This window comes from Urocampus carinirostris, chromosome 7 (assembly GCF_059441175.1).
Source record: "Urocampus carinirostris isolate Australia breed hairy pipefish chromosome 7, RoL_Ucar_1.0, whole genome shotgun sequence".
Lineage (NCBI taxonomy): Eukaryota > Metazoa > Chordata > Actinopteri > Syngnathiformes > Syngnathidae > Urocampus > Urocampus carinirostris.
Genome location: NC_142355.1, coordinates 3,986,229 through 4,009,555, shown reverse-complemented (window position 1 = coordinate 4,009,555; position 23,327 = coordinate 3,986,229). Strand labels below are relative to the sequence as shown.

At 39.1% G+C, this 23,327-nt stretch overlaps 1 protein-coding gene across 1 annotated transcript; it reads left to right on the top strand.

The window, feature by feature from the left end:
• The first annotated feature begins 393 nt into the window (after positions 1 to 393).
• Positions 394 to 20,733, top strand: LOC148362136 (fatty acyl-CoA hydrolase precursor, medium chain-like). The gene is made up of 13 exons (XM_088339164.1): positions 394 to 568; positions 3,320 to 3,512; positions 4,658 to 4,799; positions 6,023 to 6,156; positions 7,759 to 7,912; positions 9,036 to 9,140; positions 11,858 to 11,956; positions 12,028 to 12,171; positions 13,131 to 13,208; positions 13,271 to 13,418; positions 18,583 to 18,732; positions 20,244 to 20,316; positions 20,394 to 20,733. The coding sequence occupies exons 1-13, from the start codon at positions 493 to 495 to the stop codon at positions 20,578 to 20,580; spliced, it is 1,683 nt and encodes a 560-aa protein (XP_088195290.1). The 5' UTR covers positions 394 to 492; the 3' UTR covers positions 20,581 to 20,733.
• The last annotated feature ends 2,594 nt before the right edge of the window (positions 20,734 to 23,327 follow it).

Below are 23,327 nucleotides of genomic sequence, written 5' to 3'. Positions count from 1 at the left end.
TTTATCTATCCATCTATCTATCCATCCATCTATCTATCTATCTGGTTCCAGATCAGGGGATGGCGTAATAATAGTCTGAAAAAAATAGTCTGTGTAATAACCTGTGAAGCCCTTTGAGACTGTTTGTGATTAAGGGCTATACAAATAAGAATGACTTGACTTGACTTATCTATCTATCTATCTATCTATCTATCTATCTATCTATCTATCTATCTATCTATCTATCTATCTATCTATCTATCTATCTATCTATCTATCTATCTATCTATCTATCTATCTATCTATCTATCTATCTATCTATCTATCTATCGTGAGAAGTTAAAGCAAGAAAGAAAGGATGGCTTATATTCCAAAGGACACAGGGGTATTGCAAAATAGCTCCACATTAGGACAAACCGGTCGCTCACATTCCCTGACAAAAGAGCAAGAACACACAACGAGGGCAAAGGGCATCTAACTAGCGTTAAGGACGTGCACATTTACAAATGCAACATGAAGATCCGTGGAAGTGAAACTTTTTGCTTTCTTTCTGCTCTGCTGTATGTCTATGCTGCAGCAGAACATAATGGTAAGAGCCGATCAGGCTATTTTTCGATTTGAAAATAAACTGGAAAATTGTCTTACGCAACATCAGGGTTGGGTAGGGTTACTTTAACTTGATTACTTTCAATGACTTTTGGATGACTCCAATACCAAATATGCTAATAAAAGACAAAAGAAACTAAATATGAATCAAATGATGACTCACAACACGCGGTAAGCTTTCTCTCCTGGCTTTGATCTCTTTGATCTCCGGCAAAACTAACATAAAATGCGACAGAAACAAAATGAAAATCGATCCAAACAGCTTGCCAACATCTTTTTTGCCGTTCCATGTATTCCGTTACTCCCCAAGCATGCACAAAATTTAGTCATTTTATTCATATTTAGTTTATTTTGTCTTTTATTAGCATATTTGGTATTGGAGTAATCCAAAAGTCATTGAAAGTAATCCAGTTAAAGCAGGGGTGTCAAACTCATTTTAACTCGGGGGCCACACGATAGAACAAACATTCTGTCTAGTAGATTAAAAACAAAGAAAAAGAGAGATAAAGAAATAAGAGAAAGAGGGAGGGAAAAGGAGAGAGGGCGGGACAAAGAAGGGTGAGAGAGTGAGAAACAAAAGAGGTAAAAAGTCATGAGACAGGGGGAAAAGAAAGAGAGAGGAAGAAAGAAATCCAAAGAAAAATAGAAAAACAGGAGAGAAAAGAGACAAGAAAGCACAAAGGGTAGAAAGAGAGAAAGAGAAAAGAGAGAAAAGGAAAAAATGAAGTTAGAGCCAAATAAGTTAAAAAGACACAGACGGAGAGAGATAGAGAGAGAGAGAAAGAGAAAGAGAGAGAAAGTGATAGAGAGAGATAGAGAGAAAGAGAGAAAGAGAGAGAGAGAAGTAGAGAGTGAGAGAGCGAGAAAATACGAGAGAGTGCGAGCGAGAGACCGAGAGAGCACGAGATCAGGAATGAGCGAGAGAGAGCGAGAGAGCACGAGAGAGTGCGAGCGAGAGACCGAGAGAACACGAGAGCAAGAGTGAGCGAGAGAGAACGGGAGAGAGAGCGAGAGAGAGAGAGAGAAATAGAAGTACAGCATCTTTGTTCGAGGCACCTGGCTTTGGCAACATCAAGTTGACATATATCAACCTGCAGCTCGTTTTTCTCTTGCGCTTCTCTGAGTGTTGTCTTGCGGGCCGGATTCGATCCCTTAGCGGGCCTGATCTGGCCCGCGGGACGCCTGTTTGACACCTGTGAGTTAACCTTACCCAACCCTGCTGGTGTTATTCTACTCTCATGATTTCTATTATTTTATTCCATCAGCACTTCACTGTATAAAATTATTGTTAATTGGGAGGTCCTTCTCATGCAATCAACCCAAAACTCAAGGCATTATGTAATATTATATACCATGAACTGTATGTTTGTTACTTTGTGTAATGCCAAGATGTGGTCCACACAGCATGTAATATGTATAAAATAATATCCAGGATTCATTTATTACCTGTCCATTACTATATTTCATCCCCGAAAATAAGTCAAAGGTGCAACCCTATCATCAGTTAACTTTGTACCACTAGCTTGACTTACGCAATATGAGGTTGTGGTATTATCTGTTCAAATCAATCATGTATTGATTGACCAAGTTACCAAAAGACTAGAGTTGCCTAGACAAGAGTAACTGGGTTCAAATAAGATCATGAAAACAGGATTGGTCAATAAAAAAAAGAGTTGTGGTTGTTTTCGTTGTCAAGAGTTTAAGGGACAGTGTGTATTTTTTGACCACTCCATGCAATGTTCCCTGTCATTTTCCACGAGTCTGAGCATTCACGGAAAGTCGGTGAGCAACGCTTGAAACAACATTGAGCAACAGTGATCCCAAGTGTGGCAACTAAGTCATGATCAAACATGTCGAAAATTTGACATCAAGTTACATTTTGCTGAGTTTCCGGCAATGCAAAATTATTTTTCTCTTTTGAATAAATTGACTCATGTACTATTGCAAAGGTTGTACGGCCTACAAACGTTGTTTGTTCCTACTATTCTTTCACAAGATATCCATTTCTTTTTATTTCCTGATATATTTTGTCGCATAATATTAACATTTTTGGGGGCTTATTTGGTCGGTTGAAAGCAAATTATTTGAAAGCAACACAAACTTTTTCTTCTTTTTCCCTGTGTTTTTCTCTACTTTTTTTAAAATTCCTTTAAAAAAAAAATCTCATTGTGTTTATGTTTTCCGAGCTGTTACTTTTTTCTCTTTGTTCTCTATTTACTTTTTTCCAACATTTCTTTCCTTTTCTTTCTTTTTCTTTCCAATTATACCAAGTCAATCTTGTTGCCAACATTGTACTTCCACTAAAAAATGTGATTAAATACAGTTCTGTATGGACTAAATAAGCCCCCAAAAATGTTAGTATTATTCCTCAAAAGATACCAGGAAAAAAAAGAAATGGAAATCTTGTGAAAGAATTGTTGTAAAAACAAATGACGTTTGTAGGCCGTACAACCTTTGCAATAATACATTAATAATGCAAAAAAAATTGCATTGCCGGAAACTCAGCAAAATGTAACTTGATGTCAAGTTTTGGACATGTTTGATAATGACTTAGTTGCCTCACTTGGGATTGCTGTTTCTCACTGTAGTTTCAAGCGTTGCTCACCAACTTTGTGTGAACGCTCAGACCCGAGGAAAATTACAGGGAACATTGCCTGGGATGAAAGGACATTTTTAATTTTTATTTTCCAAATTCTGCAAGGATTCTGACTGAGCACAAATATGTCATTTTCAGCACCGGTCATCCAAACTGAGATTGGCAGCCTGAAGGGGTTGTACGCAGATGTCAAAGGAAAGGATTCTGGAGTCTACGCTTACTTGGGAGTCCCCTTTGCCAAGCCACCTGTCGGACCTGGTCTGAGACTGTCTCCACCCCAGGAAGTGGAAGCATGGCAGGGAGTGAGAGACGCCAGCAGGCAACCACCTATGTAAGCACAAATGTGCTGTTGATTATACGGCACCATGGGCGTAGCCAGACTGTTTTTGGGGGAGGCTCAAGCACCCACAAATTCAAGCCAAGCACCCCCAAAAATTATGGCATTTTAAAAACTCTTTTCCTTAATAAAGGACAGGATCAGTTTTCCCTCTAAGCTGCGTGCGTGCGAAATTGCGCACTGCTCGCCCATTCTCAGCGCACAAGAAAATCTAGCCAGCGCACAAAAATCAGGGCTCCAAATTGCTAATTAAGAAGCGAATTAAGTCAAAGTTACAGTGCATGAAGGTAAATATACACGGGTTCCCCTGACGTTGTGTCCTAAATGCGGTATTTTGAAGTCGAGTCGGAGTGGAACGAAGTTGAGTAAAGTTAGTAGAGTTTGTCGAGAACCGGCTTCATCGGCTCGGCTCACTAAAAGGAACCGGCTTTTTCGGGTCCTAAACGGCTCTTCGGGTTGTTTTTGCTTCTTTAATCCCAACATGACCAAATGTTATGTAAGTATATGGACAAAATGACTTAAAGGAATGGGGGAATAGAACAAAAAACAAAAAAATACCAAAATGAAAAAGTAGTGAATAGCTGAGAAAAAAAGAAACAAAAGGAAGAGAAAAAAAAGAAGAAAAAATTTAGAAAAAAGCCAGAAAAAAAGAAAAGAAAGAAATGTAGGAAAAAAAGTAAATAGAGAATAAAAAGAAAAAAGTAACAGCGCGGAAAAAATAAACACAATGAGAGTTTTTTTAAAGGAATTAAAAAAAAAAGTAGAAAAAAAAACACAGAAAAAAAGAATAAAAAGTTTGTGTTGCATTCAAATAATTTCCAATTATATGAAGTGAATCTTGTTGCCAACATTGTACTTCCACTAAAAATGTGATTTAGTACAGTTCTGTATCTTCCAACCGACTAAATAAGCCCCCAAAAATGTTAATATTATACGACAAAATATGTCAGGAAATAAAAAGATGAATGTTTGATAATGTCTTAGTTGCCACACTTGGGATTGCTGTTGCTCACGGTTGTTTCAAGCGTTGCTCACCGACTTTGAGTGAACGCTCAGACCCCTGGAAAATTACCGGGAACATTGGTCGGGGGTTACAATTCCATACGGACGTTGACATGAAACCATTTTGTTTCTTTCAGGTGCATTCAACCGAGACACTTCCTTTTGGAGCTGTTGGAGTCTATCAGCGGCATAGCGGAAGAAATCCCGGAGGTTTCGGAGGACTGCCTCTACCTGAATATTTATACTCCTGCAAACAGAGCTGATGATAAAAAACTTCCAGTAAGATTATTTTTGCTTTAACCTCGTAAGGGCGGGCAGATCGATTCAAATATCAAGATTATCGATCATGAGCAACGAGGACACTATTGTCCTAGGATTTATATCGTCTTACAATGTGAAGTTTCACTATAATAATGCTGGTGTTAGGGAAAAAACGATATTACTAAATGTATCGTTTATCAAATTTTTCGAATGAGTTATCTGACTCCATTAACCAAACACAAACTTCATTTTCCTAACTTTTCTTAATGGGAAAATGAACAAAGATAGCTGGCATTTTCACAGGGGGCAGATTTATTTTCTTAAAGTATTTAACTAAGTGAATTCCATCGAATTCAGCCGAATTATTGTCGAATTACCGTAATTTCCGCACTATAAGGCGCACCGGGTTATAGGGCGCACCCCGAAAAAATAGTTTTTGGTCCTATTTTTGACATACATAAGACGCACCGGATTATAAGGCGCTACAATGGGAACGTCGACAAAACAGTCAGATAGTTCAGTCCAACTGATTAGCCCCTTAACATTCCCAAAGCTTTTCAAAGACGCAAATACGAGAACACGTGCGGATGCGGTGTCCGTACGATGTCACTCGATGTCAAGTTATTAAATCAAAAAAGTAGAACATTTTTAGTGGAGAGCAAGGGCGGTGTCAAGTTCGGAAACGTGGTCGGCAACAGGAGGCAGGCAGGTAACGGGGCAAAACAGATCCGGTAACAGGCAGGCAGAACGGGGCAGAGTCAGGTCCGGAAACAGGTTGGCAACGAGGATCAGGCAGAGAAAAACACGGCAGGAACAGAGTCTGACGTAAGGGCTTACTGAGCTGGAGGCAATACTTCGCATAACGATCTGACGGCTTCCTCTTGGAAGCCGGGGGTTTAAAAAGAGTACATCAGCCAATCAGCTGTCTGGGCTGTTGGCGCCAATCAAGCAGTCGCAGGTGCTCTGAATCGGCAATCATGACACAAGGGGGAGGGGTTTAATTATTCAATGGTCATGACATTTTCAAGCAAATAGTATTCGTATTGGAATCAATTGGTACTACCATGTATTTACTTGGATCAGATCGATACAAATATTCCCAGTATCGCCCAACCCTACTACCTTGGACTAACACCATATCACAATTTACATCTCAAACGTTTGTCATTTTGTCATTGTGAGCAGGAATCTGTTGACATTTTCGGATACAAGAAATTTTAAATTTATTTTGATCTGGCCAGGTCATGGTATGGATCCACGGTGGAGGCTTTACTTTGGGATCGGCTTCAACGTATGATGGCTCTGCTCTGGCCGCCTACCAGGACGTGGTGGTGGTATTGATCCAGTATCGCTTGGGAATTTTAGGCTTTTTCAGGTAAAACTTCGGTAACAAATGCAAATAATTTATACACCTCCTGAACATTACAGGATAAGTAGCTGACAAGGAGAAGGATTATTTTAACCTCTGAAGGTGTCAAACTCATTTTAACTCGGGGGCCACATGATAGAACAAACATTCTGTCGGGGGCCGGACTAGTAGATTAAAGAGAAAGAAAAAGAGAGATAAAGAAAAAAGAGAAAGAGGGAGGGAAAAAGAGAGAGGGCGGGAATAAGAAAGAAAAAGAGAGAGAGAAATAAAAGGTAAAAAGTCGTGAAAGAGGGGGAAAAGAAAGGGAGTGGAAGAAAGAAATCCAAAGAGAAATAGAAAGACAGAAGGAGAGAAAAGAAAGTGCAAAGGATATGAAGAGAGAAAGAGAGAAGAGAGAAAATGAAAAAAGGAAGTTAGAGCAAAAGAGGTTAAAAGACCCAGAGAGAGAACAAAGTGCAACACAGGAAGAGAAAAGAGACACAGAGAGTGAAAGAGACAGAGACAGAGTGGGAGAAAAGGAGTGGAAAAGAAAGAGAAAGAGAGCGAGATAGAAATAAATACAAGTACAGTGTCTTTTTTCGAGGCACCTGGCTTTGGCAACATCAAGTTGATATATTTCAACCTGCAGCTTGTTTTTCTCTTGCGCTTCTCTGAGTGTTGTCTCGTGGGCCGGATTCAATCCCTTAGCGGGCCTGATCTGGCCCGCGGGCCGCCTGTTTGACACCAGTGCTCTAAAGGGACCTACCTGGAAAGATTCTAAGTCAGCAAAACCAAAACTACAGAACCTATGTTTATATTCAATATCAATCTGGTCTGGGGGAGTGGAATGTCTTTTTGTAAACGTGCTGAGTCCGCTATTTTGGCATTTTTCACATATATAGGGTAACCTATTAGACTGCCTGTAAAAGATGGTGTTGATATTCAATGTCCCTCTGGACTGGGAGAGTGGTGTGTCTTTTGGGGAAAAATGTTAACTCAACAAAACCAAAAGTACTGGTCTGGGAGAGTGGTGTGTCTTTTGGGGAAAAATGTTAACTCAACAAAACCAAAAGCACTGAGACAGTTTCTTGGCCTTTTTCACATCCAGGGTAACCTACCTGACTGCATGACCCTTTTTCTTGGGTGGACAGGCCCACAAACAAACAAACAAACAGATTTACACACTTCGATCCTAAACAAAAACATAATGTACCACCAGGGTTGGGTAGGGTTACTTTAACTGGATTACTTTCAATGACTTTTGGATTACTCCAATACCAAATATGCTAATAAAAGACAAAAGAAACTCAATATGAATAAAATGATGACTCACAACACGTGGTGAGCTCTCTCTCCTGGTTTTGATCTCTTTGATCTTCAGCAAAACTAACATAAAATCCGACAGAAACAAAATAAAAATAAATCCAAACAGCTTGCCAACATCATTTTTGCCGTTCCATGTATTCCGTTACTCCCCAAGCCTGCGCAAAATTTAGTCATTTTATTCATATTTAGTTTTTAGAGTAATCCAAAAGTAATTGAAAGTAATCCAGTTAAAGTAACCCTACCCAACCCTGTTTACACCACACTCGCTTTCCTGGCGGGCGATAATGATATATGTCTTTTTAGCACAGGAGACGAGCACCTGCCCGGAAACTTTGGCTTGTTGGACCAGGTTGAAGCTCTCCGCTGGGTCCAAAAGCACATTTCCAATTTTGGGGGAGACCCAACCTCGGTCACCGTTTTTGGAGAGTCGGCTGGTGGAGTGAGCGTTTCCCTGTTGGTGAGACTCACTCAGCAGACCGATCACCAATGTTCCCTCTAATTTTCCACGGGACTGAGCGTTCGCAAAAAGTCGGTGAGCAACGCTTGAAACAACAGTGAGCAACGGCAATCCCAAGTGTGGCAACTAAGTCATTATCAAACATGTCCAAAACTTGATTTTCCGGCAATGCAAAATTATTTTTCGCTTTTGAATGAATTGACTAATGTAGGATTGGAAAGGTTGCAGGGCGTCCAAACGTCATCTGTTTTAACAATTCTTTCACAAGATTTCCATTCCTTTTTTTCCTGGTATCTTTTGTGGCATAATACTAACATTTTGGGGGGCTTATTTAGTCGGTTGCACGATACACAACTGTATTTAATCACATTTTTTAGTGGAAGTACAATGTTGGCAACAAGATTGACTTGGTATAATTGGAAATTATTTGAATGCAACACAAACTTTTTCTTCTTTTTTTTTTCCCTATTTTTTTCCTTTTTTTTAAAAATTCCTTTGAAAAAAATCTCATTGTGTTTATTTTTTCCTAGCTGTTACTATTTTCTTTTTGTTCTCTATTTACTTTTTTTCCTTTGTTTCTTTCTTTTCTTTTTTTCTGGCTTTTTTCTGAATTTTCCTTCTTTTTCCTCTTCCTTTTGTTTCTTTTTTTCTCAGCTTTTCACTACTTTTTCATTTTGGTATTTTTTTTCTTTTTTGTTCTATTCCCCCCTTCCTTTAAGTCATTTTGTGCATCATTTTACATAATATTTGGTCATATAGGGATGAAAGAAGCAAAAACAACCTGAAGAGCCGTTTGGGACCCGAAAGAGCCGGTTCCCTTTTAGTGAGCCGAGCCGAAGAAGCCGGTTCTCGAAAAACTCTACTGACTTTACTCAACTTCGACCTTAACTTCCAAATACCGCATTTAGAACACAGTGTCAGGGGAACCCTTGTATTTTTACCTTCATGCACTGTAACTTTGACTTAATTCGCTTCTTTATTAGCAATTTCGATCCGAATTTTTGTGAGCTGGCTAGATTTTCTTGTGTACAGCTTAGAGGGAACATTGCCGATCACCTTTCCCTTATTCTTCATCCACAGTGACATTTGATTTCATGCAGCGGTTTATGTGGTTTATAAACAGCTTGTGTCACCATTAACCAATGGCCTGCTACATCGAGCCATTGCTGAAAGTGGAACTGCTGCAATGGATACGTTGGTTTCAAACGATCCTCTCCCGACGGGACAGGTCGGTAAGATTTCAACAAGAACTGTGTTGAATATTTTTTTGTGGAGATGAATGAAATGAATGTCGGTAAACGGGAACTTTGCCATATATTTGTTGCATTCTCTCTTCATTTTTTTCCTTTCGTTTTACTTTTACTTTTTCTCTTTCTTTATCTTTGGATATCTCTTTTATCTCCTTCTCCCTTTGTTTCTCTCTCTTGTCCCTTCTCAAATTGGTTCCCCCTATTTTTTTCTCTCCCTCTCACTTTATTTTTTCCCTCTTTAAGTCATTCCCTTTCTTTTCTTTTTTCTGATGTTCTCTCTTTCTCTATTGTGTCCCCTTTCTCTATCGTGCTCTCTCTCTCTCTCCTTCTCTCTCTCTCTTTCTCTCTCACAGGCTCTCACTCTCATCTCATCTCATCTCATTAGCCGTACCGTTTATCCTCATTAGGGTCGCGGGGGCCCTGGAGCCCATCCCAGCCATCTCCGGGCAGTGGGCAGGGGACACCCTGAACTGGTTGCCAGCCAATCGCAGGGCACACAGGGACAGACAACTCATTCGCTCATTCACACCTAGGGACAATTTGGTCCGGCCAATTCACCTGAAATGCATGTTTTTGGAACGTGGGAGGAAACCGGAGTGCCCGGAGGAAACCAATGCAAGCACGGGGAGAACATACAAACTCCGCACAGGAAGTCTGGAGCTGGATTTGAACCCACGACAGGTTCCCATGACATGAACTGTGCCGCACAAGCGCTAACCACTGCGCCACCGTGCTGCCCACAAAAGAAACTAAATATGAATAAAATGATGACTCACAATACGTGGTAAGCTTTCTCTCCTGGCTTTGATCTCTTTGATCTCCGGCAAAACTAACATAAAATGCAGGGTTGGGTAGGGTTACTTTAACTTGATTACTTTCAATTACTTTTGGATTACTCCAATACCAAATATGCTAATATAAGACAAAAGAAACTAAATATGAATAATATGGTGACTCACAACACGTGGTAAGCTTTCTCTCCTGGCTTTGATCTCTTTGATCTCCGGCAAAACTAACATCAAATGCGACAGAAACAAAATGAAAATCAATCCAAACAGCTTGCCAACATCATTTTTGCCGTTCCATGTATTCCGTTACTCCCCAATCCTGCACAAAATTTTGTCATTTTATTCATATTTAGTTTCTTTTGTCTTTTATTAGCATATTTGGTATTGGAGTAATCCAAAAGTAATTGAAAGTAATCAAGTCAAAGTAACCCTACCCAACCCTGAACCTTACAAACACAAAATGTCACCTATCTACTCAAAGCAAAACAGACTATGTAGGATAAAACAAATATAATCTATGTATGAAGTTTATTCGTTTACCAAATAAATGCCTAATTGAGGATAACATTTGCTAGGGCAGTGGTTCTCAACCCGTGGGTCAGAGCCCAAAATTACGTCGTGGGCCTTTGCCATGGAAAAATAATGCTAAGAATAAGAAAAGATACCTGTCAACCTGTGCGTTTTTGCCGTACAAAGTACGTTTATTATGCATTTTAAGACGTTTACGACCTACAAGAAAATCTGTACAGAAAAACGCAAATTTGTCAATGATGGGTACCATCCGGTATACACCGACTATCACCAAACGGCAAATCAATCAAGTCAAAGGAGTTCGCCGCGGTAGCCTCTATCTCGGTATCGTTTTTTTCGTTGCAAACGAAGCGAGCGGTTTGATGCAACTGTGCAAATGCGTCTGCCGCCTGGGGATTTCCCATCATGCATCATTCAGTGGTAGTTGTATAGTGAAAGGAAGTCCGTCTCTTTTTAGAGAACCGGCTTTTTCGGCTCAACTCGTTAAAGTGAGCCGACTCTCAAACGGCTCGCTTGCTTTGATGCATTATGTTACGAATGATTATATTGTATAAAGAAGTTTAAAAAAAAGGAAGTATAAAAGGAGAAAATGAAAAAAGACAGGTTTGTGGTGATCCCTTTTAATCAGTATATTACCAACAATAATTTAATGCAGAAAATAAATTAATAATTTGAATAAGAAAATGTATTATTCTACTTAATTGTGTTTGAATGTATTTTTCCTTCTACGGTGAACGTCCCAGCTATTTCATTTTTGAACTTTTTTTTATAATAAACCTCATTCATGTTGAGCAACTCAGTATCTCACAACAAAATTTTAATTAACAATATATATGATATAACTGTCAGGAAGCGGACCGGGAAGCAGGGAGTCGGAACTCATATGCGTAGACGATCTTTCACTTAAATTAGGAAAGAAAAGTTGTCCAACACTCAAACGGACCAAAAACAAAACAAATCAGGTTCAAAGGCAATGGAAATTACAAACTCGGCACTACTCTGATCAAACAGGAATGAACTGGTCTTCAACAAGGTAAAGCAATGGTCTGGCAACGGGCAGTCCCAAAAGGAACGCTTAAGTACTCGAAAAGCAATCAGTCCAATGCGTCTCAGCCGGTGTCAAGGGCGGGGCCTTCTGGGCGCCATGACAACCGTGCAGGACATGACAATAACGAAACACATGTACAGTATAACATGTTAGACTCCATAAATAAACACTTTGGAAAAATAAATATGGTGTAAGATTATTTTGTATTTTGTAAGGGATAATACGACATTTTGTACGCAAAAGGTCTTTAAATTCCAAAAAGGGTTCCTTCATTTGCAAGCTCTGTCGCACTTGTGACTGATGGATTCTTGTACTGTACCTTGACCAGGTTGTGGCTAATGTATCGGGATGTAGCACAGAAAGCTCCGAGGCGTTTGCCATCTGCTTGAAAAACATCGATGTCGAGACTTTTTTGACTTTGGCGAAGGTGAGCAAAACTGACACCTTGAGTATAATGCCAAAAATGTATTAATACTGTGCATTGACTTTTTTATTTAGGATCCAACACTTCGACTTTCCATAAAAGTAGATGGAAAGTTCCTGACAAAACCTGTCAACGAGCTATTCGGGAAGCAGGAAATTCAGAAGATCCCCTTCATGACTGGTGTTAATGATCATGAAGGGGGCTGGTTGATTCCCAGGGTAAGTGTGACCAAAATTCATTGTCTGCAATCTTTAAAGTCCAAGTCAACCCAAAAGATATCAAGATATGTTATAACAGACCTACAAGTTTATGTAAAAATACCGTAAATTCTGGACTATAGAGCGCACCCGATTATAAGCCGCACCCACCACATTTTAAGAGGAAAACAGATTTTGTACATACACAAGCCGCACCTGTATATAAGCCGCATGCGCCCACATTAAAAAACACAAACACAAAATTAACCCAAACCCGACTTTAATCCCGCGATTGAAACTAAATGTCCTTCATTAAAGTACACAGTCCAAAAATCACAGCCGGCAAAATGAACAAAAAATGATACCGGGACTTAAGGTTTGATGTTTTGCACGGGCGAATGAAAAAGAAGGGGCGGAACAAACGCGGGGGTGACAGGAAGTGGGGTAAAGGTGAGACCTGTTTGTGGACGCGGCGGACAATAGTGGATATATATTTTTCCCACCCCTACCTTTGGAAATATACACTTTTTTCCTTGGATTACTTTCAACGGGACCCGGACTCTGCAGGTCTGCATCAAACCTTAAGTACCGGTATCATTTTCCGTTCAATTTGCTGGCTATGATTTTTGGACTGTGTACTTTAATGAAGGACATTTGGTTTCAATCGCGGGACTTAAAGTCGGGTTTGGGTTAATTTTGTGTTTGTGTTCCATTTTTTAATGTGGGCGCATGCGGCTTATATACAGGTGCGGCTTGTGAATGTACAAAATCAGTTTTCCTCTTAAAATTTGGAGGGTGCGGCTTATAATCAGGTGCGCTCTATAGTCCGGAATTTACAGTATTCAATAAGTTTTGATGGACAAAATCTAATTCACATCACATGATTAAGATATATTTTTAGGCCAGCAGAGAAGGCCATCGTTGTTTTGAGACTTTTGTTTTGAAATAGGCTTTTAAAAGCTCATTTTCCCTTTTTTCAGTTTATGGCTCCTCCAAATTGGACTGAAGGAATGGGCAGGGAGGATGTTGTGAACACAATGTCATTTTTTAACACCAACGTAAGACTGTGGAATCTGGTTTTACTTTCCGTCACAGTGTTTCCATAGTGTCCATTTTTTAGCCCAAAGACATGATCGTCACCAATTTAATAGCAGAGGAATATATTGGAGCTGGTGAAGATCGTGAGAAAAACCGGGATGGTTTTACTGAATTCCTTGGCGACTTTTTGTTCAACATTCCTTCCGTCAGGACTGCAAAAGCTCACAGAGGTACTGTGACACAAATGTTCCTTTTTTAATGTGTCTATGACATTGTTTTTCAACCAGAGTATCGGGGCCCACCAGAGTGCCATGAGACCTTTTCAAGTACAGTGGAACCTGGGTTTTCGAACGCCTCTCAGTTCGGAAAAATCGGTGTTCGACTAAAAATTTCGAGAAATTCTTGCTTCGCTGTTCGGTCCAAAAAATCGGAGTTCGAACGCCGGTACGCTAGGGTGCGATGCTGAGCGGCGTACGGGCGTTTTAGCCCCTTATTATGCCTCCGAAGAAGGTCTGTGCAAGCAGGACAGGTTCGTAAAACTATTGCCTTTAAGAAAGACATAATAGCTAAATATGAAAGAGGTGTACGAATTTCCGATCTTGCTAGTGACACAGCATGGCTAAATCTACGATCAGTACGATAGTAAAGAATAAGGAGGATGTGAAATCGAGTGATGCGGCTAAGGAAGTTAGCGCTATAAGCAAGCAACTGCTGCAAGTTTTGGAAGAGGTTGAAAAACTTTTGAGGATTTTTCTCTCCCCACCGTCCACCACAAAGGTAAGAAATCCTATTCATAATCCTTTTTTTTATTTTTACACGTTCATGTTAGCGTAATCTTTCGTACGGAAGATTACGCTAACGCGAACGTACGATTAGCCTGGGTTAGCTTTGTTTACGTAAAACATTCGGGGTGTTGGAACGGAGCTCCATTTCCAATGAAGCGCTAGCCACTTTTTGTGGAGACCCGGGTGCTAAATGGCGTGTAAACGACCTGATTTTTTTATTTTTACACGTTCACGTTAACGCCAACGTACGATTATTCTGGGTTAGCTTCATGTTTACGGTCATGGTAAACATTCAGGGTGTTGGAACGGATTCAAACGATTTTACATTACTTTTAATGGGAAAAACGATTTCGGTGATAGAACAAATCTGTTTTCGAACAGGGTTCTGGAACTGATTATGGTCGAGAACCGAGGTTCTACTGTAGTCCGCGAAAAATTGCTCGATTTTTTTATTTGCAAAAAACAAACAAACTTGCCTTTGTTCAGTAGCTTTGCTGTCTTCCAATAACTAAAAGAATCTTCCACTTCAGTAAGTTGCAGCACATTACTATTTTTTTTAATTTATATACTGATTATCTTGCTCAGGAGGTTTTACAAAGAACTGTATATTTAATGACATATTATTTGAAGAAGCTGTTTCAGATTACACTGTAAAATTTGATATAACCAATGAAGTCAAAATCATGCACATCATTTTTTCTGATTCAAACCATTATATGTTTTATTCACAAAAGAAAAAAGGAAACTGCAAAGACTTACCGTATTTTCCGCATTATAAGGCGCACCTAAAAGCCTTTATTTTTTTCAAAAGCTGACCATGCACCTTATTTATGGATCAATATTAATTCGCAAAGTCTTGCAACTAACTTGCTGCCGCCGACTAGATTTTCCCCCGAACGCCAAGTAGTCCGCGGTGTATGCTGGGATTTATTTACCGGTGTTTCATTGGCTAACCAATGTGTCAATCACCATTTGAATCGATCACTATTGGCTAAAGTTATTCGGAGGTCAAGGGGCGGATCCTTTTTGTCATTTACAGGCTGGCATTGGCTTAAACTGCAAAACAAAGCCTGCAATTGGCCGAAAAAGATGTGTCAATCATCAGTTGAATCGATCACTATTGGCTAAAGTTATTCGGAGGTCACGGGCGGATCCTTTTTATCATTTACAGCCTGCAATTGGCCGAAAAAGATGAATGTGTATAGCACGTGGCTGACGGCATACAGAAAGCATTTTTTACTATACTGTATTTGTAAATATTTTATTCTCCTGGATTTACTACACTCACGGATATAAGAGGACCACGGCTGCACATAATTATGAACACAACGACTTTGGTGAGCTACTCCGGCTATATATTATCCCTGTATCTTGTTTCAGACTGAACTCGATGTTTCTGTGATAAGCGGCGCAGATAATGGATGGAATGGAGTGTCTATTTTTAAATTAAACTCAATTCCAAGTGTTATTTGTCATATGCACAGTAAAGTTGCGAGCGAAAAAGAAAATAGAAACTAAGGAATGGTTGGCATTTCTTAAATCCCAAGAATTTAACTTTCCGAATGATGGAACGATGCATTTGAGTGACATCGTACGGACACCGCATCCGCACGTGTCTACGACACGTATTTGCTTCTTTGCAAGCTTTGGGAATGTTAAGGGGGTAATCAGTTGGACTGAACTATCTGACCGTTTTGTCCACGTTCCCATTGTAGCGCCTTATAATCCGGTGTGTCTTATGTATGTCAAAAATAGGACCAAAAACTATTTTTTTGGGGTGTGCCCTATAACCCGGTGCGCCCTGTAGTGCGGAAAATACGGTAATATAAAATCGTTTTAATCCGTTCCAACACCTTGAATGTCTACCGTGAATGTTTAACGTAAAGCTAACCCAGGATAATCGTACGTTCGCGTTATCGTAATCTTCCGTACGAAAGATTACGCGAACATGAACGTGTAAAAATTAAAAAAAAAGGATAAAGAAAAGAATTATGGATAGGATTTCTTACCTTTGTGGCGGTCAGCAGAAGGCGCAGGTGGACGGTGGGGAGAGGAAAATCATCAAAAGTTTTTCAACCTCTTCCAAAACTTGCGGCCGTTGCTTGCTTATAGCACTCACTGCCTTTAGCCACATCACTAGATTTTACAGCCTCCTTATTCTTTAGTATCGTACACATCGTAGATTTAGCCATGCTGTATTCCCTAGCAAGATCAGACACTCGTACACCTCCTTCATATTTTGCTATTATTTCTTTCTTAAATGCAATAGTTGTACGCACTACTTTTCTTTTTTCACCTGCAGCAACTTTGCTGCTTTCACTGACTTTCTTCGGAGGCATAATTAGGGGCTAAAACACCCGTACGCCGCTCAGCATCGCACCCTAGCCTACGCACTCACGCATTACCGGCGTTCGAAGTCCGATTTTTTGACCGAACAGCGAAGCAAGAATTTCTCGAAATTTTTGGTCGGACTCCAATTTGTTCGAACTGAGAGGCGTTCGAAAACCGAGGTTTCACTGTATAAGCCTTGTAAGGATGGCAACACATACTGTATACAGAGACAGCTTAGCACTTCGATTATCATTGGATCTCTCCACCAGCTAAACTTGCTCAGGAGCCAAAACAAAAACAAAAAAACATAAAAACAAAAACATAAAAACAAAAAAAAACATCAAAACAAAAAAATCCTCCCCTACATTTTCACCCATCATGCATATTAATGTAATACCTTTGCATGCCAATAGTTGGAACCCTTTATCATTCCGTCTGGGAATTTGGTTGGCCCTTAATATAAAAATCATTAAATAAATTAATTAATCTTTTACTTTGTGGATTTTTCTGCCTCCCTTTAACTGTGATAACCGATCACTGTTTATCTATATTCATTGGAAAACGTTAAGAATGTTAATTTTCCATTATCAAATATTTTCGAAAGCACCAGGGAGCATCCGGTTATTGACCCCCACACTATCAGATTTTTGCTCATTTTAAGTATTATTTTCTTTTTTTGTTGTCGTTTTTGAAAAAGAAGATTGAAAAATACAATTGATCTTGAACACAAACTTGTCACGAAGCGGAGTGGGGAACAGGAAAAAAGGACCCATTCGTGTAGACGTACTCACAATTTATTGGGGGAAGGATGAGGAGGGTGCGCATGTTGTAGAAAATAAACTTGCATTTGTAGAATAGATTTGCATATTTTTAGAAAGAAATGTAGAAAGACTTGCTTACAGTTAGGAGAAATGTTGTTTACATCTCGGGAAGGTCTCGGCGGACGAATTAGTATAAACAATCCTCCTTAAGGGAGAACAACAGATAACAGCAAATGGCAAGGTGACATAAACTGGCATGAACTTAAAAACACCTCCAAATAAGGACGGAACGCTGGGCATGTACGCCTTCAGGCGTGGAAAGGGACGGGGCCAAACCGGGTACACGTGCTATGTTGAAAACTATAAAGACACACGCATATCTTTGATTCGCTGAGTCTCTTGTTGAAATTGTGTATCAATAAAAAAGAACTCCCTCTTACGTCATTTTGATTCCTGCATTCTTTGAACACGTATGAGACGATTCAACAAATTGGTCTTATCTTCAACACGCACACTCGATCCGGGGATCGTTGGTCGCGGAGTGGATTAGAAATCCAAACAAAAGACAAGTTATCAAAAACAACAAACGGATCAGAACAAAAACAAAACAGGATCAAATACGGGCAGATTCACAGAACTAGGCATTTAACAGGTTTTAACAGAAGTCTCACGGAGTTTAACCAGGTTTTACAAACATTCCAGCCACGCAAAGTACAAAGGAGCGCGCTTAAGTACTCCAAGAGCAATCAGTCCAATGCGTCTCAGCCGGTGTCAAGGGGCCGGGCCAGCTGGGCGCTATGACAACTGTGCAGGACATGACAAAATTGTTTTAAAATATAGCAAAATCTAAAATAGTTTAACAAAATGAATAACCTGTTCTACTTCTTGAACATTAATGATCAAAAATAGTAGGAAAAAATGAAAATGTCAATTTAGGCATAATGATTATGGCATTAAAAAAATACATGAAACTGGTGACAGGATTTTATTTTCAAATTTACAGTTTTGACGGATGGTGGCCTTAGATTTTTTTTTTTTTCTGAGAAAAAAAGTGTGTCATTGTTCAAAAAAGGTTGAGAAACAATGGTCTATGACACGGGTGTCAAACAGGCGGCCCGCGGGCCAATTCAGGCCCGCGAGACAACACTCAGAGAAGTGCAAGAGAAAAACAAGCTGCAGGTTGAAATATGTTAACTTGATGTTGCCAAAGGTGCCCCGAACAAAGACACTGTACTTGTATTTATTTCTCTCTCTCTCCCTCTCTCTCTCTCTCTCTCTCTTTTTCACTTACTTTGTTGTTCCTTGTCTCTTTCTCTCTCTCTGTCTTTTTAAATTATTTTGCTCTAACTTCATTTTCTCTCTTTTCTCTTTCTCTTCCTACCCTTCACGCTTTTCTCTTTTCTCTCCTTCTGTCTTTCTATTTCTCTTTGGATTTCTTTCTTCCTCTCCCTTTCTTTCCCCCTCTCTCCCTCTCTCTCTTTTTCTTTCTTTGTCCCGCCCTTCTCTTCTGGCTTTAGATGCAGGCGCCCAGGTGTACCTGTACGAGTACCAGCACCCGCCTCATTTCTTGAAAGCAAGAAGGCCGAGCTTCGTCAAGTGTGACCACGGAGACGAAATTTTCACAGTTTTGGGGCTTTGCTTTACGGCAAGCCAGATTCGACTCAATGGTGAGAATTTATTTGATCTACATTTGAATATACAGTTTCACAGTGTAGTGTGTAGTGCAGTGTCTATCAAAATGATTGCCCCCTCAACAGGGTTGGGTAAGGTTACTTTAACTTGATTACTTTCAATTACTTTTGGATGACTCCAATACCAAATATGCTAATAAAAGACAAAAGAAATATGAATAAAATGACGACTCACAACACGTGGTAAGCTTTCTCTCCTGGTTTTGATCTCTTTGATCTCCGGCAAAACGAACATAAAATGCGACAGAAACAAAATGAAAATCAATCCAAACAGCTTGCCAACATCATTTTTGCCGTTCCATGTGTTCCGTTACTCCCCAAGCCTGCACAAAATTGAGTCATTTTATTTATATTTACCGTACTTTCCGCACTATAAGGCGCACCGAGTTATAGGGAGCACCCCAAAAAAATAGTTTTTGGTCCTATATTTGACATACATAAGGCGCACCGGATTATAAGGCGCTACAATGGGAACGTTGACAAAACGGTCAGATAGTTCAGTCAAACTGATTACCCCCTTAAAATTCCCATAGCTTGCAAAGACGCAAATACGCGTCGAGAACACGTGCGGACGCGGTGTCTGTACGATGTCACTCAAATGCATCGTTCCATCATTCGGAAGGTTAAAGTCTTGGGATTCAAGAAATGCCAACCATTCCTTAGTTTCTATTTTGTTTTTCGCTTGCAACTTTACTGGGCATATGACAATAAACACTTGGAATTGAGTTCAATTTTTAAAAATAGACACTCCATTCCATCCATTATCTGCACCGCTTATCACAGAAACATCGAGTTCAGTCTGAAACAAGATACAGGGATAATATATAGCCGGAGTAGCTCACCGAAGTCATTGTGTTCATAATAATGTGCATGCATGGTCCTCTTATATCCATGAGTGTAGTAAATCCAGGAGAATAAAATATTTAAAATTACAGAATAGTAAAAAAATGCTTTCTGTATGCCGTCAACCATGTGCTATACGCATTCATCTTTTTCGGCCAATTGCAGGCTTTGTTTTACAGCTTAAGCCTATGCCAGCCTGTAAATGATAAAATGGATTCGCCCCTTGACCTCCGAATAACTTTAGCCAATAGTGATCGATTCAAATGATGATTGACACATTGGTTAGCCAATGAAACGCCAGTAAATAAATCCCAGCATACACGGCGGACTACTTGGCGTTCGGGGGGAAATCTAGTCGGCGGCTTCAAGTTAGTTGCAAGACTTTGCGACTTAATATTGATCCATATATAAGGCGCACTGTATTATAAGGCGCATGGTCAGCTTTTGAAAAAAATTAAGACTTTTAGGTGCACCTTATAGTGCGGAAAATACGGGAGTTTATTTTGTCTTTTATTAGCATATTTGCTATTGGAGTCATCCAAAAGTCATTGAAAGTAATCCAGTTAAAGTAACCCTACTCAACCCTGAGAATGACCCACATTAGAATATAAAGTACACAGTTTCACCTTGATTCTTTGTTTTAGCGACATGCCTCGAGGAGGAGGAGCAACTTAGTCAAACAATGATGACCTACTGGGGGAACTTTGCTCGGGAAGGGTAATAACCCCAAAGTATGTGGTATAAAAAGTAACTACTTCTATACTAAGGAGTTTGTACTGTTTGTGTTGATGTAGGTCGCCCAATGGTGATGGCCTAGCACACTGGCCTACATATGGAAGTGAAGAAAAGTACCTGGCGATTAGTGCGAAGAAGCAAGTGACTTCACAACACTTTAAGAAGGATCGCTTCGTCTTCATGACTCAGACACTCCCGGAGAAGCTTCGACAGCATCAGGATAAAATGGAGCGCACAGAATTTTAAAAACCTTTTAAAAAAAAAAAACAGTTTCGTTTTTTCTTTCAAAGGTGTCCTTTACAGCCAGGGTGGGGTAGGGTTACTTTAACTGGATTACTTTCAATGACTTTTGGATTACTCCAATACCAAATATGCTAATAAAAGACAAAAGAAACTAAATATGAATAAAATGATGACTCACAACACGTGGTAAGCTTTCTCTCCTGGCTTTGATCTCCGGCAAAACTAACATAAAATGCAGGGTTGGGTAGGGTTACTTTAACTTGATGACTTTCAGTTACTTTGGGATTACTCCAATACCAAATATGCTAATAAAAGACAAAAGAAACGAATATATGAATAAAATAACGACTCACAACACGTGGTAAGCTTTCTCTCCTGGCTTTGATCTCTTTGATCTCCGGCAAAACGAACATTAGATGCGACAGAAACAAAATGAAAATAAATCCAAACAGCTTACCAACATCATTTTTGCCGTTCTTACTCCCCAAGCCTGCACAAAATTTAGTCATTTGATGTTAGTTTTGCCGGAGATCAAAGCCAGGAGAGAAAGCTTACCACGTGTTGTGAGTCATCATTTTATTCATATTTAGTTTCTTTTGTCTTTTATTAGCATATTTGGTATTGGAGTAATCCAAAAGTAATTGAAAGTAATTAAGTTAAAGTAACCCTACCCAACCCTGTTTACAGCTCACATATTTTGAGATGCTGTTAAAGGAACACTGTGTGATATTTGATCCCTAGATGTCGCTGTATTGTGTACTGCAACTGGAAACGAGTGCTACAAACAGGGTTCGTACAAGTTTTTAATGGCCGGATTCAAGCACTTTTTGAGAACTTTGAAAGCCAATTTCTCCAGTACCAAGAAATTTGGTGTGAATCATGTATTTTGCAGTGCCGCAACTATATCAATAATTGACAATTCGATTTTTAATCTTGCGAGTGTATTTAGTAAGACATGATTTTGAGATCTTGGGTAAATTACACATATTTGATATTAAGACAAATCTCTTCCCATATAGGTGTTAACCTTGACAATAATATGTAACTCACATTTTCAGTTGCAGGAAGTTCTTCCCATTACAATTTATCACATTTAAACACAACCTTATTTTCATGGCCCATATTAAATGTCTATAAATAATACATAATCCTTGCATTTTTATAGTTCCCTGTTTAGATGTAGCATATAGCTGTCCTCTTGGGGGCAAAGGCCACCAGAGAGCAGTGTCTGCGTCATTTTTAAGCTGACTTGTTGAGAAACAACAATTTCAAGCATTTACAAGCACTTCACTCAAAATTCAAGTACTGTTCAATCCTTGAAAACACATTAAAATTCAAGCATTTTCAAGGAATTTAAGCAACTGTAACGAACCCTGTACAAAGCATAAGGAAAAATACAAACTACCGAGAATTAAAGGGACCAAACCGCATCATTTGTTTTTTATTTTTTATGCCAAGAATTTCACAAGGCTTTTGGTTTCTGGAGGTACCCATAGCAGCAAGATGGTAGACAATTATGTTAGCTAGGTGAGCCCATGTTATGTCAAATAAACAGGGTTGGGTAGGGTTACTTTAACTGGATTACTTTCAATTACTTTTGGATTACTCCAATACCAAATATGGTAGGACAAAATAAACTAAATATGAATAAAATGATGACTCACAACACGTGGTAAGCTTTCTCTCCTGGCTTTGATCTCTTTGATCTCCGACAAGACTAACATAAAATGCGACAGAAACAAAATGAAAAGAAATCCAAACAGCTTGCCATCATCATTTTTCCGGTACTCCCCAAGCCTGCACAAAATTTAGTCATTTTATTCATATTTAGTTTATTTTGTCTTTATTAGCATATTTGGTATTGGAGTCATCCAAAAGCAATTGAAAGTAATCAAGTTAAAGTAACCCTACCCAACCCTGCAAATAAATCCAAACTTATCAACCTACGCGTATAAAAAAAATGCCCGTTCTTACAATAGTTCAAGTTATTCTTACTATTCAAATCAAGTTTTTTTATTGAATACGTTTTTTTTTTTTACTACTAAGAGGCAATAAATAATAAACAATGTCATTTTACGGTTGACTCCGATTTTTCTTCAAATTGCACGAGTTGTTAAATTGATATTGAGTGTTTTAACCAAGCATGATGCATCATAAATTTGATTTAATCAATTAAACATGGGAATTTTTCAGTCTAAGGGACAAATATCTAAGAGTGCAATAAAACATGACAAGAAAGGCTTTATGAAAAATTGATTATAATTCATACAAATCTTGTAGGGCAGTATTAGACTAGTATATAAATGTAGCTTTTTTTCCCACACTGGCAGGTGGGTGGATCATTTTAATCATAATGGAGGCCTGGCTCAATCCCAGGATACCCAATGCAAGCGGATTTTCACGTCGTCAAAATTCCGAATTCAAGCAAAAAATAAATAAAAAAATTAAGTTGAATTAGTTGAACTTCATGTGTTAAGGATGTGTACTTTAAACGAGCCCTGTGAATGAGAAAGAACAACCAATCAAATACAAACATCTTGCAGATAAGAAAATTTATTGAACCATATATTTTGGTTCAGATGAACAAGACAAATGTTAGTATAGCTGCAGTCTACTATAAATATGCTGCCTGGTGTGCCCTTTCTTTAGATACAAGATTACGTTACTGCCCAGAAAAGTGCACTTGTAGTAGAAAAGCTACTGAGCAACCCATTCAAGCCATAACAAGACATACATACAGTATATGTACA

Coding starts and splice junctions, on each gene's coding strand:
- LOC148362136 (XM_088339164.1), top strand. CDS start 493: ATGAAGATCCGTGGAAGTGAAACTTTTTGCTTTCTTTCTGCTCTGCTG. Junction 7,913..9,035: donor GAGTGAGCGTTTCCCTGTTG/GTGAGACTCACT, acceptor GTTTATAAACAG/CTTGTGTCACCATTAACCAA. Junction 20,317..20,393: donor GGGAACTTTGCTCGGGAAGG/GTAATAACCCCA, acceptor GTGTTGATGTAG/GTCGCCCAATGGTGATGGCC.